The sequence below is a fragment of the Coregonus clupeaformis genome, chromosome 1 (genome assembly GCF_020615455.1).
Source record: "Coregonus clupeaformis isolate EN_2021a chromosome 1, ASM2061545v1, whole genome shotgun sequence".
NCBI lineage: Eukaryota > Metazoa > Chordata > Actinopteri > Salmoniformes > Salmonidae > Coregonus > Coregonus clupeaformis.
This window is the reverse complement of record NC_059192.1, coordinates 35,397,529-35,417,670: the sequence shown is the minus strand read 5'-3', so window position 1 is coordinate 35,417,670 and position 20,142 is coordinate 35,397,529. Positions and strand designations below refer to the sequence as shown.

Here is a 20,142-nt window from a genome sequence, read left to right as displayed (position 1 = left end):
GCAGCCCGTCAGAAAGTCCAGGATCCAGATGCAGACGGAGGTGTTCAATCCCAGGGTCCTTAGCTTAGTAATGAGCTTTGAGGGCACTATGGTGTTGAACGCTGAGCTGTAGTCAATGAACAGCATTCTCACGTAGGTGTTCCTCTTGTCCAGGTGGGAAAGGGCAGTGTGGAGTGCAATAGAGATTGTGTCATCTGTGGATCTGTTGGGGCGGTATGTGAATTGGAGTGGGTCCAGGGTGTCTGAGATGATGGCGTTGATGTGAGCCATGACCAGCCTTTCAAAGCATTTCATGGCTACAGATGTGAGTGCTACGGGGCGATAGTCATTTAGACAGGTTACCTTGGCGTTCTTGGGCACAGGGACTATGGTGGTCTACTTGAAACTTACTTTGTCTCTGCCAAAAGAATTGCAGAGACACAGCAGTTGGTCCTGACCTTCCATTTGGGAAGTACAGTGTAAATCACTATATTTTTTACACTATAATTTTAACAATAAATGCAGAAGTCGTCCAAGCCACATATCACAGGAAAACAAAGCTCAAAGACGAATTGACTGACACAATAACAGGGGGAAGACATTTTGTTGATTGTAAGAGAACAAACAGTACCTCATCCAGTGAGCGGGCGTCCATGATGGTGACGGTGTACTCAGACGGCCCGACGAAGGCCAGACAGCGATTGTCACTGCTTACTGTGAGGGCATCAGGAGCACGATCAGTGCCTCGCGCCACCACGTTACCTACACAAAAAGAGGATGAGGGAGGGTGTGTTGCCTATAAGCAGGGCCTAAAATGTAATTTTTTGTCCACCAGCCACTGTGGCAGGTAGATTTTAAAATCTACCAGCCACTCAGATTTTTTACCAGCCAAAACAAAACAAAATCATTAAAATTACACCAACACACATAAAACAGATGAGTATGCTTTGTAACGTTTCTAAAACAATAAATGTATTACTAGTAAGAAGTAATGTGGTATGTTGTTTAATTTCATTTTTTGTGACCTGAGTCTTTTAACCAAAATATCACAGATGAGACAAGAATGTTCACCTGCCCCTTTAAGAGCGGGAGGTTACTGTGGTAACGCGACTCCAGTCATGTTTGTACCTGTGAGATTGAGTCTGACTAGTAGAAGCATCATCTTTTCCTTCCCTAGCGGTTGAAACTCAAACATAAAAAAACAACCTAGCTTGTGAACAAAACAATGTAAATTGCCAAGAATCACAAGGACAAAGTCTCTCTTCAGTAGACTTTCATTTCAAGTAAATTAGACCAACTTTTATGCCTGTGCGCAGTGCTTCTTTTAAGACTAAAAATGAATCTCCACATGCGCACAGCCCCCAGCCAAGCAGTGTTGCAGTGCGAGGTGGAATAGGCTATAGTTGGATTCGTAGTGCTTTGGCTTTGTGCGATTAATTTACCAGCTATGAAACAAAACATCAGAAATACTTTGAAAACAGCTACTGCAGCATTTACTTTATTATAAATGTGATCATACTTGACTACTTTTATTCACAAATGTGAGTGAAATGCTTGCACTGTGGAGCCCTGACCACCCGCCAACGTGGCTGGTGAAATGGACATCTTATCCGCCAATGCCAAAATCTACCCGCTAGTGGCAGGTGGTAATTTTAGGGCCTGCCTGTAAATCACTGAAGATCCAGTACCTTCACTGGAGATGGAGCTGTCCGACAGGTAATATCAGGACAATACAATGCAATGCAATACAATACACTGAGTGCAGTCCTTGTATTTCTGAAGGTGAAGGGTTCTATCTTCCATTCCATTCATAACATACCAGCTAATTCAACCAGCTCTAGCTGTATAGTGTGTGTGTTTGTCAGTGTTAACTCACCTAGTACTCGGAGTACATGGTGATCTTCCTGAGAGGAGTTGTAGAGAGCCAGAGCACCCAGGGAGCCAGCGCTGTACATAAACTCTCCATCTGGAGAGAAGGCCAGGCCCACCACCTCCCCTCTGTGCTGCCTGCAGAAACAAAACACAAGAGGACTCGAGGTGTTCTGAAAGATGACACGTCGAGGATTATAATAAACAGCACTTTGATGTCATACAAGCAAACCACACACCTGTGAGTCCAAATGTGCACTTGTCCATATAAAACTCATGTAATTTACAGGATCAACGTTTATGATCGCTATGTTTGATGTACACTACCAGTCCAAAGTTTGGACACACCTACTCATTCAAGGGATTTTCTTTATTTTTTACATTGTCAAATAATAGTGAAGACATCAAAACTATGAAATAACACATACGGATTCATGTAGTAACCATATATTTCATATTTACTTCAAATAGCCACCCTTTGTCTTGATGACAGCTTTGCACACTCTTGGCATTCTCTCAACCAGCTTCATGAGGTAGTCACCTGGAATGCATTTCAATTAACAGGTGTGCCTTCTTAAAAGTTCATTTGTGGAATTTCTTTCCTTCTTAATGCGTTTGAGCCAATCAGTTGTGTTGTGACAAGGAAGGGGTGGTATACAGAAGATAGCCCTATTTGGTAAAAGACCAAGTCCATATTATGGCAAGAACAGCTCAAATAAGCAAAGAGAAACGACAGTCCATCATTACTTTAAGACATGAAGGTCAGTCAATACGGAACATTTCAAGAACTTTGAACGTTTCTTCAAGTGCAGTCGCAAAAACCATCAAGCGCTATGATGAACTTGCTCTCATGAGGACCACCACAGGAATGGAAGACCCAGAGTTACCTCTGCTGCAGAGGATAAGTTCATTAGAGTTACCAGCCTCAGAAATTGCAGCCTAAATAAATGCTTCACAGAGTTCAAGTAAAAGACACATCTCAACATCAACTGTTCAGAGGGGACTGTGTGAATCAGGCCTTCATTGTCGAATTGCTGCAAAGAAACCACTACTAAAGTGGTCCTCTGTGGTCCTCTGTAGCTCAGCTGGTAGAGCACGGCGCTTGTAACGCCAAGGTAGTGGGTTCGATCCCCGGGACCACCCATACACAAAAAAAATTATGCACGCATGACTGTAAGTCGCTTTGGATAAAAGCGTCTGCTAAATGGCATATTATTATTATTAAAGGACACCAATAATAAGAAGAGACCTACTTGGGCAAAGAAACACGAGCAATCGACATTAGATTGGAAATTTGTCCTTTGGTCTGGAGTCCAAATTGGAGATTTTTTGTTCAAACCGCCGTCTTTGTGAGACGTGGTGTGGGTGAATGGTGATCTCCACATGTGTAGTTCCCACCGTAAAGCATGGAGGAGGTGGTGTTATGGTGTGGGGGTGCTTTGCTGGTGACACTGTCTGTGATTTATTTAGAATTCAAGGCACACTTAACCAGCATGGCTACCACAGCATTCTGCAGCGATACGCCATCCCATCTGGTTTGGGCTTAGTGGGACTATCATTTGTTTTTCAACAGGACAATGACCCAACACACCTCCAGGCTGTGTAAGGGCTATTTTACCAAGAAGGAAAGTGATGGAGTGCTGCATCAGATGACCTGGCCTCCACAATCCCCTGACCTCAACCCAATTGAGATGGTTTGGGATGAGTCGGACCGCAGAGTGAAGGAAAAGCAGCCAACAAGTGCTCAGCATATGTGGGAACTCCTTCAAGACTGTTGGAAAAGCATTCCAGGTGAAGCTGGTTGAGAGAATGCCAAGAGTGTGCAAAGCTGTCATCAAGGCAAAGGGTGGCTATTTGAAGAATCTCAAATATACAATATATTTTGATTTGTTTAACACTTTTTTGGTTACTACATGATTCCATATATGTTATTTCATAGTTTTGATGTCTTCACTACTATTCTACAATGTAGAAAATAGTAAAAATAAATAAAACCCCTTGAATGAGTAGGTGTGTCCAAACTTTTGAATGGTACTGTACAGTTACAAGGATGACATAGCGTCATACCCTGGGTTGTTCTGAACAGAATGAGCCTGTTTGTTTATTGTGAAGACAATTAGCAGCGGAACATGCACTTGAACAGATATAGCCCCTGGTTCTCCTCAGACTTGACTGCCCTTGACCAGCACAAAAACATCCTGTGGCGTACTGCATTAGCATCGAATAGCCCCCGCGATATGCAACTTTTCAGGGAAGTTAGGAACCAATATACACAAGCAGTTAGGAAAGCAAAGGCTAGCTTTTTCAAACAGAAATTTGCATCCTGTAGCACTAACTCCAAAAAGTTTTGGGACACTGTAAAGTCCATGGAGAATAAGAGCACCTCCTCCCAGCTGCCCACTGCACTGAGGCTAGGAAACACTATCACCACCGATAAATCTACAATAATTGAGAATTTCAACAAGCATTTTGCTACGGCTGGCCATGCTTTCCACCTGGCTACCACTACCCCAGCCACCAGCTCTGCACCCTCCGCTGCAACTTGCCCATGCTCCCCCCCCCGCTTCTCCTTCACACAAATTCAGATAGCTGATGTTCTGAAAGAGCTGCAAAATCTGGACCCCTACAAATCATCTGGGCTAGACAATCTGGACCCTTTCTTTCTAAAATTAGCCGCCGAAATTGTCGCAACCCCTACTACTAGCCTGTTCAATCTCTCTTTCGTAACGTCTGAGATCCCCAGAGATTGGAAAGCTGCCAGGTCATCCCCCCTCTTCAAAGGGGGTGACACTCTAGATCCAAACTGTTACAGACCTATATCCATCCTGCCCTGCCTTTCGAAAGTTTTTGAAAGCCAAGTTAACAAACAGATCACCGACCATTTCGAATCACACCGTACCTTCTCCGCTATGCAATCCGGTTTCCGAGCTGGTCATGGGTGCACCTCAACCACGCTCAAGGTCCTAAATGATATTATAACTGCGATCGATAATAGACAGTACTGTGCAGCCGTCTTCATCGACCTGGCCAAGGCTTTCGACTCTGTCAACCACCGCATTCTTATTGGCAGACTAAATAGCCTTGGTTTCTCAAATGACTGCCTCGCCTGGTTCACCATCTACTTCTCAGATAGAGTTCAATGTGTCAAATCGGAGGGCCTGCTGTCTGGACCTATGACAGTCTCTATGGGGGTACCACAGGGTTCAATTCTTGGGCCGACTCTTTTTTCTGTGTATATCAATGTCGCTTTTGCTGCTGGTGACTCTCAGATCCACCTCTACGCAGACGACACCATTTTGTATACATCTGGCCCTTCATTGGACACTGTGTTAACAAACGAGCTTCAATGCCATACAACACTCCTTCCGTAGCCTCCAACTGCCCTTAAACACTAGTAAAACTAAATGCATGATCTTCAATCGAACGCTGCTGGCAGCCGCCCACCCGACTAGAATCCCTACTCTCGGCGGGTCTGACCTAGAGTATGTGGACAACTACAAATACCTAGGTGTCTGGTTAGACTGTAAACTCTCCTTCCAGACGCACATTAAGCATCTCCAATCCAAAGTTAAATCTAGATCTTACCAATCACTGCACCTGTACACAGCCCATCTGAAATTAGCCCACCCAACTACCTCATCCCCATATTGTTATTTATTTTGCTAATTTGCACCCCAGTATCTCTATTTGCACATCATATCTTGCACATCTATTATTCCAGTTTTAATACTAATTGTAATTATTTTGCACTATGGCCTATTTTTTGCCTTACCTCCATAACTTGCTACATTTGCACACACTGTATATATATTTTCTGTTGTATTTTATTTTACTTTATGTTTTGTTTTACCCCATATGTAACTCTGTGTTGTTGTTTTTATCGCACTGCTTTGCTTTATCTTGGCCAGGTCGCAGTTGTAAATGAGAACTTGTTCTCAACTGGCTTACCTGGTTAAATAAAGGTGAAATAAAAATAAATGAAATAAATTGAATGCACTCATTACTATCTGTTTCTATGGTTTTGTGAAAGCCTAACAATGTAAGATTGTATTTTAGAACTTAGCTAGTCATGTTGGCTATAGAACAAGCTTTCAAATGATGCCCAACTAACCCAGATTGAGATTTATAATGTACAGTTTTTGGACTGTGTAAATAACAACAGTAATTGTGTGATGGTGATGACGCTGGGCTGTGTTCCTAACAAAGATCTACAAGTCTGCTTGCTTCAGTAACTAAACGGCACAACTAAGAGAGCTCAAGAAAATCACAGAAAAGTTGAAAGCTCTTTCCTTGAGTCATAAAAGTGCATTGAAAGTACTTAGGAACTCTGCACAATGGAGAGGTGTGTGGCCACCTGGAGACACCATTTAGACCCCTCACTCAAACCTACCCCACATTCTTCATGAATATTCTTATTACGTTACTGAATGTATCCAGAGTATTTTCAGATTTCATTGTTGATAATTGCTGCGAAAAGTACAGTAAAAGTAAAATGCACATAAAAGATTTGTGTCAGGTGAACTGTTCTGTCCTCACCTTTGGTTTAATAACTTTCACATAATCTCAAAATTGTTCCCTTTCAATTCCTACCATGGTTATGCATATGCTTCTCATACTGTAGTTCTTCAGTTAGAAACATTTCAATTGGGTCCTCACCATATAGGCCAATTCCCACGATTGTAAAGGGTTAACAAGCACCCAAATACAATAAGTCACAGAGCGAGACCCAGAACTTCGCTGCACTAATCACGTATTAAATAAAACCATTTCCATGCTCTCTCTCTCATTCTCTAACCCTTCACACCCGTTAACACTGAAGTGTTCAACTGAGGAGGTGGCCTCGACATTCATACAAGACCTTATCAATGTGTCTATAATAGCCTTTCTGCAAACTCTGTCCTATAGACAGTGTGTGTGTGTGTGTGTGTGTGTATGTGGCTCAGTCACGAATCAGAGATTCTCGAATCTCTAGAAGACCTCTGCTCTATTCCTCTATAACGAGATACCACACTGGTACCTACTGACAGGCTGTGACAAGATCCACGTCTGTGTCACCCTTCCTACACATTCATTACCCATGCCTGTAAGAGGCCAAAAGGAAATGGGCAAAGAGGGCGAAAGATCGCGGCACAGCAGATGTCACAGGTATGACACTTCCTTGTGAGGGGTGGTGGTGGTGTCAGAGAGGTTAACGGTAGGTCATTGTAATGACATGACTCGGCTAGTGGGATAAACACAGTCACTAACTGTTAACTGGCTATATATTTCAGTCAGTACCAAGATGTATGATCCACTGGCAGCGACAGCTAGTCCTGTCTGGCAAATTGGCCGCCGGGTTATGGCTTCTTCCAGCACGTGATCAGAATTGAAGGGATTATTGCGAGTCAAGGCAAAACTGTACTCAAGGTCTTTTGCAACTCAGAGACTGTATCTAGATTCTGTTGGATCAAGGCACCACGTAACTTCGGTTGTTCATTAATCCATCAACTCCAGAACCCACTATGTACACTACAGTATCTCCTCTAGTCTGGGTCTACCTACTTGTGTTCTGCCAGTAGTTTGGCGCTGGCGATGTCAAAGACCCTGACAAGGCCAGAGCTGGATCCACAGCAGAAGACTTGCAGGCTGGGGTGGAAGGCCACGGAGCAGGGGGTGTCTTCAGAAACAAAGTCATACAGCTGGAGAAGGCCCAGAGGACACATAACAGTCATGAGGTAAAGAGATTCAGTCAGATAAGATCACGGTAGAACAGTCCGAATTCTAAGGTTGAGAGGTCAGTTATTTCAGGTGAGAGAAATTCTACAATAATTCTCTAAAAACATAACACTTACCGTTTTCTTACTATCGTGCCGACCTGAACCAAACTGTGGCATTATCCTTATCAACATTGTTCCAGCAACTATGGTGGATGTGTGACCAGGCCAGCTCAGTACAGCTTGGTTTGTCTCAATTCGGCTCAGTAGTGTGAAAACAATATGTGGGTTTGAAAATGAGCCTAGTAGCTTTGAGCATCAGTGTGTGCCATCCGTTCCAGGGCTTGAGTTCCCACCTGCTGCATGGAGTCCATGTCCCAGACGCGCACGGTGCGGTCGCAAGAGGCGGTGGTGATGCGCCGACGGATACCGTCCACGCTGAAGCCCAGCACGCCGTCCGTGTGTGACCTCATCAGGGTGCTGTAGCCGCGGCTGCTCACGTCCAGGTAGCCCAGGTTACCGCTGGAGGTGGCCGCCATGACGCTGAGGCCGTCGTCGGACACGGACACAAGGCTCACAGGACCCTCATGTTCTGGGGAGGAAAGACATGGGGGGGCTGAGGAACACTGGAGTGTGTGTGTCTGTGTACTGTAGGCTGAGAAAGTGCGTTGGCTAAGGAAATGGGAGGCAGTGTGCGCGAATGTGGGTTTTGATTAAATGGCAGCGATTACATTACTGTAAAATCCCCTGAATCCTCCTTTGAAACCATTCATATGAGCAATAAGATTTTAGCTCTTTGATATGTGCTTTGACTGGGATTCAACCTGGAAACCCCTTTGATATGGGCTGTCTTCAAACACCTTCAGTTTATCAGAGACAGTCTAACCACATTTACATTTACAAGTTACCAATTCTTTAGATGCCAGTCAATATTGACACGTTGAATGCGACAGACATACTGAATAAAACAAATGACTGTGGCTGAGTGAGATGTCTTTTCTTCCTGGCACTGGTTTTGCATATTACTTTAGGAATGAGTGATATGTGGTTGTTTTCACCCATCTTAGGTTGAATGCACCGACTAAATCACTCTGGATTAGAGTGTCTGCTGAATGACTAAAATGTTAAATGTAAATGTAGATGAATGATAGACCGAGCAGGGATGGAGCTGAATGTTAAACTAAGGGGCCCTGCTGTTCGACTGTGCCTGTTCTCACCAGCCTCCAGGAACACGGTGGAGAAGTCCAGGGGCCAGAGCCGCAGAAAGCCGTCCTCCGAGCCTGTGGCGCAGAACGCTGATGACACGCTGATGCTGTTGACAGCGATGCCCATACCTGGTGGGAAGGAGAAGAATGTTATTGTTCAACACAGCACAGTTTAAAGTGATCTCATGTCTCACCCAAATGGAGATTCTCTTTTTACCTCAAATTACCATTCTCTATCCCCCCCCACCTGTCTCACTATCTATCCCTGTCTCCATATCTCTCCCTTCTCTACATTTCTTTCCTCCTCTCTTTCTCGCTCTCTACCTCCCTCTCTTCCACTCCCTCCCTCCCCCCTCTATCCCCCTCTCTTCCACTCCCCCGTCCTCTCACCCATGCTAAAGGTCTGTTTCTCCCGGCGCTGAGCGTGGGGCTGCTGGGCGGGCAGCAGTCTCCTGACGTTCTTGATCGCCACACTCCCGTAGTCTATCTCCAGGATGTGGCCGCTGCGGCTACTGGCAAATCTATTGGAAACGAGGAAACTGAAGCTCCATAATGGCTCAAAGTCTTCTGAATTAGAGAATTTAGCACTTATGGGCTCCTCTCCAGAGAGTGGGAGGCGTTAGGTACTTTAGATCGGGTTATTAGGGGATTGAGTGGTGTGGATTGTCGTGGAAATTCTAATCAATAATGAGGAGAGGTCAATCACCAATCAGGATATTACTTTATTCAAAACGTATTAATATGGTAGTAAGTGAGGCTGGTCGACCCAACACTCTTGACTGTTGGGTTGAGAGCTCTGACATACAGACAATACAAATATATTTTATAGTAAAGATACACTGTCTCAGTCTACATGACTAACAGCAGATGTGTGGAATGAGTCAAAAGGTTAGGATTTGTATGAAAGACATGAATAATTCACAGCAGACAGTATCTGCGTTGAAGACTGTTCTCATTGTGTGGAAACCAGGGTTTGGCCCCCAAGACAAGGTTCTTACTAACATTATCCATACCCGAGCCATCTCTCCCTAGTACCTTACATTACACAAACACCAATTCAGTCTATGAAAATGCAGGCTCAGTCAGATCAGGGACATCTCCCTCTCACACACCATTCATCATGAAATGGAAAGTGGCTGTTGGTTTTATCACCTAGCCATCCCTAAATCAATTGCCAGGCCCAGCATCAGAGGCTCATATCTCGAGTAAAACCCATGTCCTTGACCACACGCCTAGACTAGCTGCAGGGAGCTGGAGTAGAAACCATCCCTTTACAAAAACACAGCATTAGTAGGACAGAAATGTCTTACTACTTGTTAAACAAAGCAGGTAAACATGTTACATGTCAATTTCTCTCACACAGGATGCAGCAGGTGAGGTGTCTGTCACTCAGAGGCAGTGATGTGTGGAGCTTTTCAAACCTTTCATAGGCTCAGTGGGAGAGAAGTAGAGAGAGAGAGAAGGCGCTGGGTTCTGATTCACTGAAATGGAACTATACAGGGCTTGGAGGAAGACGTAATTAAGCTCATAGTTTGAATCTCCAAATGGCACCCTATTCCCTCTATAGTGCACTACTTTTGACCAGAGAAGGGAATAGGTTAGGGTGCCATTTGGGATGCAGCCATAGCCTACAACAATATATAAAAGGTTAAAAGCTGAAAGGAGTGTGTGGACTCACAGTGTGCGGTCCTCAGGCTCGCGGTCAGCAGAGTGACCCTCCTCAAAGGCCACGTCGGTGAAGTCCAGGGCGTGGTACTCCCCCAGGTTGACCGGACACGACCGCAGGGCCCCGTTCCGCACGCGCCACAACCGGATGTTATCTCGACCACAGGACACCATCCTGGGGCGCAAATACACACAAGAACATATTTATATTTTGGTTATTTAGCAAACGCTCTTATCCCAAGAAACTTACATGCGCACAACACACATTTCAAAAATCAATTTCATAGTGACACAAACTCAAGATGATAGAATGGATACATTCCTACAACCATTTCCTATGAATCCTGAATGAAGCCTCACATATTGAACTATGATAGACTGTAATGTTACCGTGTGTCATCAAAGAAGGCAATCTTCATGGTCTGTATGTCCACATCGGTGTGTGCTTTGGCCAGGACAGACACCTCTCCTCCTTTAGTGACACGCAGGGTGTTCCACACAACCACCATCTGTGGAGGAGGGTTAAAAGATTTGGCATGGGCCCTCAGATCTTCAAAAGTTCTACAGCTGCACCATTGAGAGCATCTTGACTGGCTGCATCACTGCTTGGTTCAGCAACTGTATGGCTACGTGTGCCTTTTTAAAAAATGTATGTAGTTCTGTCCTTGAGCTGTTCTTGTCTATTAATGTTCTGTATTATGCCATGTTTCATGTTTTGTGTGGACCCCAGGAAGAGTAGCTGCTGCTTTTGCAACAGCTAATGGGGATCCTAATAAAATACCAAATACCAAAATACCCGACCATAAGGCGCTACAGAGGGTAGACCCACTGCTGCTACCGTCTATAATATATCCTGTTTGGGTATGTTTGAGAGATTGACTGTTGGACATGGCAGGTCCACAATCAATCTCCAGGTCAAGCCAGGGTGAGCCGGGGGTTGAACAGAGTTCAAACTGAACATGATTATTTTTGCATGACAGGGCTTGATTGATTGCACCACCATTGCTTCCAAACTGAATACATAGAGGAGAAATCAGATTTCGCCACTATCATAAACTAAGGAAGTGGGCGGAGCGGTCAAGAGGTGGAAACTGGAGACAGTGGTGGGGGAACCCAAGAGGGAGGGGTTAAGCTAAAATGTATGTAAAATGACTATATAAACAGAGCTGGGAGGTGGAAAAGGAGATGCTTTGCAAACCACCTCTACAAAAACTCTGGAAATACTTTGATCAATATAAGGATGAATTTGCCACAACAATTGTTATTCAATATGTACAGTACAAGTCAAAAGTTTGGAGACACCTACTCATTCAAGAGTTTTTCTTTATTTTTACTATTTTCTACATTGTAGAATAATAGTGAAGACATCAAAACTATTAAATAACACATATGGAATCATGTTGTAACCAAAAGTGTTAAACAAATCAAAATATATTTTATATTTCAGATTCTTCAAATAGCCACCCTTTGCCTTGATGACAGCTTTGCACACTCTTGGCATTCTCTTAACCAGCTTCACCTGGAATGCTTTTCCAACAGTCTTGAAGGAGTTCCGACATATGCTGAGCACTTGTTGGCTGCTTTTCCTTCACTCTGCCGTCCGACTCATCCCAAACCATCTCAATTGGGTTGAGGTTGGGGGATTGTGGAGGCCAGGTCATCTGATGCAGCACTCCATCACTCTCCTTCTTGGTCTCACAAAGACACGGTGGTTTGAACGAAAAATCTCCAATTTGGATAAGACCAAAGGACACATTTCCACCTGTCTAATGTCCATTGCTCGTGTTTCTTGGCCCAAGCAGGTCTCTTCTTCTTATTGGTGTCCTTTAGTAGTGGTTTCTTTACAGCAATTCGACCATGAAGGCCTGATTCACACAGTCCCCTCTGAACAGTTGATGTTGAGATGTGTCTGTTACTTGAACTCTGTGAAGCACTTATTTGGGCTGCAATTTCTGAGGCTGGTAACTGTAATGAACTTATCCTCTGCAGCAGAGATAACTCTGGATCTTCCATTCCTGTGGCGGTCCTCATGAGAGCCAGTTCATAATAGCGCCTGATGGTTTTTGCGACTGCACTTGAAGAAACTTTCAAAGTTCTTGAAATGTTCCATATTGACTGACCTTCATGTCTTAAAGTAATGATGGACTGTCGTTTCTCTTTGCTTATTTGAGCTGTTCTTGCCATAATATGGACTTGGTCTTTTACCAAATAGGGCTATCTTCTGTATACTCGCCCTACCTTGTCACAACACAACTGATTGGCTCAAACGCATTAAGAAGGAAAGAAATTCCACAAATTAACTTTTAAGAAGGCACACCTGTTAATTGAAATGCATTCCAGGTGACTACCTCATGAAGCCGATTGAGAGAATGCCAAGAGTGTGCAAAGCTGTCATCAAGGCAAAGGGTGGCTATTTGAAGAATCTGAAATATAAAATATACTTTGATTTGTTTAACACTTTTTTGGTTACTACATGATTCCATTTGTGTTATTTCATAGTTTTGATGTCTTCACTATTATTCTACAATGTAAAAAATAGTAAAAATATAGAAAAACCTTGAATGAGTAGGTGTGTCCAAACTTTTGACTGGTAGTGTATTTATTTATTCCTCGTGTCACTATTTCAATTTTTTATCTTTAACTCTGCATTGTTCAAAAAGGACCCGTAAGCATTTCACTGTTAGTCTACACCTGTTGTTTACAAAGCATGTGACAAATAAAATATTTATTTATTTATTTGAAATTAGGCCCCCACCGCTAAACAACAAGCTATTAACTTTCTGTTCACAGTCACAACAATCAGTCAACCAAAAAGTAATTAACACAGATTGCAAAACCACGGTGAAAGTAATGATGATGATAATGATGATGGATTGCATTTTTTCAGAGCGTTTCTCATTAGGTCCCTAAGCAGTGCGCTGAAGTGTTTGTCTATTGACCTTGGTTGCTCCCTATCTGGGTAGCCGTCGTAAACAGACTATTTTGTTTTCAGGTAAGAAAGCAGCTAGAAGGCCAAAAGAAAGAGAATTGTTTAACCTGAAACAAACCGAGATTAAAGGCTGAATAAGGTCGTCTAGGCAGTAGCCACAATGTGACTAAGAAGAATGGTTTAGACAGAATTGTATATATGGATTATATTAAGAATACAATCTGTATACCATTCTTCCTAGTCATGGAATGTATCCTTTGAATAAAATATCTGCAAACAATTCTTCATTGTCACGCATCATATCATGACTATATTGGCTGTGGCGCTTACTGTTTTACTGTGGCCGTCTTTCCCCACTCCACACAGAACCCCACCGCTGTAGGAGAAGCTGAGGAAAACAAGGAGGACAAGTCATGAACAGAGTGAATATCAGTCCTTAAAACGAATGTGTGTGTTGTATTATACTGTATATGCATGTGTTTAGCTCAATGAGGAGAATGGACCAGGAACGCACAGGGGAAAGTCAGATGTGAAGAGGTGTGTTACATAACGGTGAGATGTGAGGTGAGACGTGTGTGTGTGTTTATATGTGAAGGGTCACCTTAATGAGGTCAGCAAATGAGCATGGGTCTTGTGGCTGAGTGTGTGTGTTTGTGGTTGTGTGTGAACAGTCACCTCAGCGAGGACAGTGAGTGAGCGTGGGTCTTGAACATGGCCAAGCAGTTGGCCTTGAGGTAGTTCCACACCCGCACCACACTCTGAATGCCGGTCTGGGCCGAGGCCAGCACTGTGCTGTTCCCATTGAACGTGAGAGCAGACACCTGACAACACACAAAGACAACACACTGCGAGGTGACATTGATGACTTTGACAATGATAAAATGCAGCGCTAGTGTCAAAAGAGACCATGCAACTCCCATTACCTGCTGTGGCATTTCATTCAAAACCTGTTACTGTAAAACGTCAACAAAGTCTCTGAAATCATGTATTTTATCAGATAAGGTTTTATCAAACAGCAACAGCAGGGCCAAGTATTTGAAGTGGCACGGCCTACTAAGACAACAGCACCGCTGTTTGTGAGTGTGTGTTGTGTATTATCTTCATATTTCATTAAACTGTGTGTTACACCTTATCAGTGTGGCCGATGAAGAACCTCTGCTGTCCGGAGGAGATCTTCATGGAGACGATGATGGCGTGACAGGGATACACCACCGTATCACCAGACTTAGTCCATAGAGCCTACAGGGAGAGCGGTAGTAGATTGGAATTTATAAACCGAGTAGTTTGAATCCTGGATGCTGATTGGCTGAAAGCCGTGGTAAACATGTATTTTTACTGCTCTAATTAAGTGGGTAGCCAGTTTATAATAGCAATATTGAAATTTGGGTGTTTGTGGTATATGGCCAACATACCATGGCTAAGGGCTGTATCCAGGCACTCTGCGTTGCGTTGTGCATAAGAACAGCCCTTAGTTGTGGTATATTGGCCATATACCACACCCCCTCGGGCCTTATTGCTTAAACATACAGTACTTGTGTATGACATATACACTGCTCAAAAAAATTAAGGGAACACTTAAACAACACAATGTAACTCCAAGTCAATCACACTTCTGTGAAATCAAACTGTCCACTTAGGAAGCAACACTGATTGACAATAAATTTCACATGCTGTTGTGCAAATGGAATAGACAACAGGTGGAAATTATAGGCAATTAGCAAGACACCCCCAATAAAGGACTGGTTTTGCACGTGGTGACCACAGACCACGTCTCAGTTCCTATGCTTCCTGGCTGATGTTTTGGTCACTTATGAATGCTGGCGGTGCTTTCACTCTAGTGGTAGCATGAGACGGAGTCTACAACCCACACAAGTGGCTCAGGTAGTGCAGCTCATCCAGGATGGCACATCAATGCGAGCTGTGGCAAGAAGGTTTGCTGTGTCTGTCAGCGTAGTGTCCAGAGCATGGAGGCGCTACCAGGAGACAGGCCAGTACATCAGGAGACGTGGAGGAGGCCGTAGGAGGGCAACAACCCAGCAGCAGGACTGCTACCTCCGCCTTTGTGCAAGGAGGAGCAGGAGGAGCACTGCCAGAGCCCTGCAAAATGACCTCCAGCAGGCCACAAATGTGCATGTGTCTGTTCAAACGGTCAGAAACAGACTCCATGAGGGTGGTATGAGGGCCCGACGTCCACAGGTGGGGGTTGTGCTTACAGCCCAACACCATGCAGGACGTTTGGCATTTGCCAGAGAACACCAAGATTGGCAAATTCGCCACTGGCGCCCTGTGCTCTTCACACATGAAAGCAGGTTCACACTGAGCACATGTGACAGACGTGACAGAGTCTGGAGACGCCGTGGAGAACGTTCTGCTGCCTGCAACATCCTCCAGCATGACCGGTTTGGTGGTGGGTCAGTCATGGTGTGGGGTGGCATTTCTTTGGGGGGCCGCACAGCCCTCCATGTGCTCGCCAGAGGTAGCCTGACTGCCATTAGGTACCGAGATGAGATCCTCAGACCCCTTGTGAGATCATATGCTGGTGCGGTTGGCCCTGGGTTCCTCCTAATGCAAGACAATGCTAGACCTCATGTGGCTGGAGTGTGTCAGCAGTTCCTGCAAGAGGAAGGCATTGATGCTATGGACTGGCCCGCCCGTTCCCCAGACCTGAATCCAATTGAGCACATCTGGGACATCATGTCTCGCTCCATCCACCAATGCCACGTTGCACCACAGACTGTCCAGGAGTTGGCGGATGCTTTAGTCCACGTCTGGGAGGAGATCCCTCAGGAGACCATCCACCACCTCATCAGGAGCATGCCCAGGCGTTGTAGGGAGGTCATACAGGCACGTGGAGGCCACACACACTACTGAGCCTAATTTAGACTTGTTTTAAGGACATTAAATCAAAGTTGGATCAGCCTGTAGTGTGGTTTTCCACTTAATTTTGAGGGTGACTCCAAATCCAGACCTACATTTGATTTCCATTGATAATTTTTGTGTGATTTTGTTGACAGCACATTCAACTACAGTGGGGAAAAAAAGTATTTAGTCAGCCACCAATTGTGCAAGTTCTCCCACTTAAAAAGATGAGAGAGGCCTGTACTTTTCATCATAGGTACACGTCAACTATGACAGACAAATTGAGGAAAAAAAATCCGGAAAATCACATTGTAGGATTTTTTATGAATTTATTTGCAAATTATGGTGGAAAATAAGTATTTGGTCACTTACAAACAAGCAAGATTTCTGGCTCTCACAGACCTGTAACTTCTTCTTTAAGAGGCTCCTCTGTCCTCCACTCGTTACCTGTATTAATGGCACCTTTTTGAACTTGTTATCAGTATAAAAGACACCTGTCCACAACCTCAAAACAGTCACACTCCAAACTCCACTATGGCCAAGACCAAAGAGCTGTCAAAGGACACCAGAAACAAAATTGTAGACCTGCACCAGGCTGGGAAGACTGAATCTGCAATAGGTAAGCAGCTTGGTTTGAAGAAATCAACTGTGGGAGCAATTATTAGGAAATGGAAGACATACAAGACCACTGATAATCTCCCTCGATCTGGGGCTCCACGCAAGATCTCACCCCGTGGGGTCAAAATGATCACAAGAACGGTGAGCAAAAATCCCAGAACCACACAGGGGGACCTAGTGAATGACTTGCAGAGAGCTGGGACCAAAGTAACAAAGCCTACCATCAGTAACACACTACGCCGCCAGGGACTCAAATCCTGTGTCCCCCTGCTTAAGCCAGTACATGTCCAGGCCCGTCTGAAGTTTGCTAGAGTGCATTTGGATGATCCAGAAGAGGATTGGGAGAATGTCATATGGTCAGATGAAACCAAAATATAACTTTTTGGTAAAAACTAAACTCGTCGTGTTTGGAGGACAAAGAATGCTGAGTTGCATCCAAAGAACACCATACCTACTGTGAAGCATGGGGGTGGAAACATCATGCTTTGGGGCTGATTTTCTGCAAAGGGACCAGGACGACTGATCCGTGTAAAGGAAAGAATGAATGGGGCCATGTATCGGGCAACGAAGCAAGGGCATTGAAGATGAAACGTGGCTGGGTCTTTCAGCATGACAATGATCCCAAACACACCGCCCGGGCAACGAAGGAGTGGCTTCGTAAGATGCATTCAAGGTCCTGGAGTGGCCTAGCCAGTCTCCAGATCTCAACCCCATAGAAAATCTTTGGAGGGAGTTGAAAGTCTGTGTTGCCCAGCGACAGCCCCAAAACATCACTGCTCTAGAGGAGATCTGCATGGAGGAATGGGCCAAAATACCAGCAACAGTGTGTGAAAACCTTGAAGACTTACAGAAAACGTTTGACCTGTGTCATTGCCAACAAAGGGTATATAACAAAGTATTGAGAAACTTTTGTTATTGACCAAATACTTATTTTCCACCATAATTTGCAAATAAATTCATTAAAAATCCTACAATGTTATTTTGTGTACATATGATGAAAATTACAGACCTCTCTCATCTTTTTAAGTGGGAGAACTTCCCCCACTGTATGTAAAGAAAAAAGTATTTAATAAGATTATTTCATTCATTCAGATCTAGGATGCGTTATTTTAGTGTTCCCTTTATTTTTTTGAGCAGTGTAGTTTTGTCAAATATGATCTCACAGAGAGAGAGAGAGAGAGAGAGAGAGACTAATTTCTGATATTATATTTGTAACATATATAATGGTATGATATCTAATATACGGCAACGTTGAATCATAAGTTCTCATTTATTTATTTCACATGATTTCACGTGACCTTTTTTTTTAAAACATACACTACCGGTCAAAAGTTTTAGAACACCTACTCCGTCAAGGGTTTTTCTTTATTTGTAATATTTTCTACTTTGTAGAATAATAGTGAAGACATCAAAACTATGAAATAACACATACGGAATCATGTAGTAACCAAAAAAGTGTTAAACAAATCAAAATATATTTTATATTTGAGATTCTTCAAATAGCCACCCTTTGCCTTGACAGCTTTGCACACTCTTGGCATTCTCTCAACCAGCTTCATGAGGTAGTCACCTGGAATGCATTTCAATTAACAGGTGTGTCTTCTTAAAAGTGAATTTGTGGAATTTCTTTCCTTCTTAATGCGTTTGAGCCAATCAGTTGTGTTGTGACAAGGTAGGGGGTTATACAGAAGATAGCCCTATTTGGTAAAAGACCAAGTCCATATTATGGCAAGAACAGCTCAAATAAGCAAAGAGAAACGACAGTCCATCATTACTTTAAGACATGAAGGTCAGTCAATACTGAACATTTCAAGAACTTTGAAAGTTTCTTCAAGTGCAGTCGCAAAAACCATCCAGCGCAATGATGAACCTGGCTCTCATGAGGACCGCCACAGGAATGGAAGACCCAGAGTTACCTCTGCTGCAGAGGATAAGTTCATTATAGTTACCAGCCTCAGAAATTGCAGCCTAAATAAATGCTTCACAGAGTTCAAGTAACAGACATATCAACATCAACTGTTCAGAGGAGACTGTGTGAGAATCAGGCCTCCATGGTCGAATTGCTGCAAAGAAACCACTACTAAAGGACACCAATAAGAAGAAGAGACCTGCTTGGGCCAAGAAACACGAGCAATGGATATTAGACCGGTGGAAATGTGTCCTTTGGTCTGGAGTCCAAATTGGAGATTTTTGGATCCAACCGCTGTGTCTTTGTGAGACGCGGTGTGGGTGAACGGATGATCTCCGCATGTGTATTTCCCATCGTAAAGCACGGAGGAGGAGGTGTGATGGTGTAGGGGTGCTTTGCTGGTGACACTGTCTGTGATTTATTTAGAATTCAAAACACACTTAACCAGCATGGCTACCACAGAAGGAGAGTGATGGCGTGCTGCATCAGATGACCTGGCCTCCACAATCCCCCGACCTCAACCAAATTGAGATGGTTTGGGATTAATCGGACCGCAGAGTGAAGGAAAAGCAGCCAACAAGTGCTCAGCATATGTGGGAACTCCTTCAAGACTGTTGGAAAAGCATTCCAGGTGAAGCTGGTTGAGAGAATGCCAAGAGTGTGCAAAGCTGTCATCAAGGCAAAGGGTGGCCATTTGAAGAATCTCAAATATAAAACACATTGATTTGTTTAACACTTTTTTAGTTACTACATGATTCCATATGTGTTATTTCATAGTGTTGATGTCTTCACTATTATTCTACATTGTAGAAAATAGTAAAAATAAAGAAAAACCCTTGAATGCGTAGATGTTCTAAAACTTTTGACCGGTAGTGTATCTCATTGCGTAAAACAAACACAGTGCCACCTTGAGACTTACACATTTCATAGTGGCTCCCCCGAAACCAATGATTCTGTTGAGCCTGAGGATGGGGTCAGGGTGCAGCTTCTGAATACACAGAGAGAGACAGGTCTGAATAATGAAGTACAATGGCGCCGGAGGGAATGGCTGCCGTTTTATGGACTTTTAACTAACCGTGCTATATTGTGTGTTTTTTCGCATTGTTTGTAACTTATTTTGTACACAATGTTGCTGATACCGTCTCTTATGACCGAAAAGAGCTTCTGGACATCAGAACAGCGATTACTCACCTTGAACTGGACTAATAATTTTTCTTTAATGAGTCGGACGAGAGGGATTTGCTCCAGACACCCGACAGGGCCCTCATCCCCGTCATTCGCAGAAGAAAGAAAAGGAGATATCGTGGAAGGAGATCGGGGTGCCTGGTAAGGAGCCGGCGACGAGTGGCTAATCTGCCTTTGCCATCGATACGATTGGCCAACTTACAATCGCTTGATAATAAAGTGGACAGACTT

At 43.8% G+C, this 20,142-nt stretch overlaps 1 protein-coding gene across 1 annotated transcript in view; it reads right to left on the bottom strand.

The window, feature by feature from the left end:
* The window catches only part of wdr90 (WD repeat domain 90), a 65,716-nt gene that overhangs the window by 20,723 nt on the left and 24,851 nt on the right, over positions 1 to 20,142 (bottom strand). The window contains exons 11-22 of the mRNA XM_041877486.1: positions 19,646 to 19,714; positions 14,469 to 14,579; positions 14,016 to 14,161; positions 13,671 to 13,728; positions 10,802 to 10,920; positions 10,425 to 10,586; positions 9,137 to 9,267; positions 8,759 to 8,875; positions 7,898 to 8,133; positions 7,390 to 7,526; positions 1,856 to 1,986; positions 611 to 741 (exon numbers count right to left, since the gene is read on the bottom strand). Of these exons, the coding sequence (XP_041733420.1) occupies positions 611 to 741; positions 1,856 to 1,986; positions 7,390 to 7,526; positions 7,898 to 8,133; positions 8,759 to 8,875; positions 9,137 to 9,267; positions 10,425 to 10,586; positions 10,802 to 10,920; positions 13,671 to 13,728; positions 14,016 to 14,161; positions 14,469 to 14,579; positions 19,646 to 19,714 (1,548 nt within the window). The remainder of the gene's footprint in view (positions 1 to 610; positions 742 to 1,855; positions 1,987 to 7,389; positions 7,527 to 7,897; positions 8,134 to 8,758; positions 8,876 to 9,136; positions 9,268 to 10,424; positions 10,587 to 10,801; positions 10,921 to 13,670; positions 13,729 to 14,015; positions 14,162 to 14,468; positions 14,580 to 19,645; positions 19,715 to 20,142) is intronic.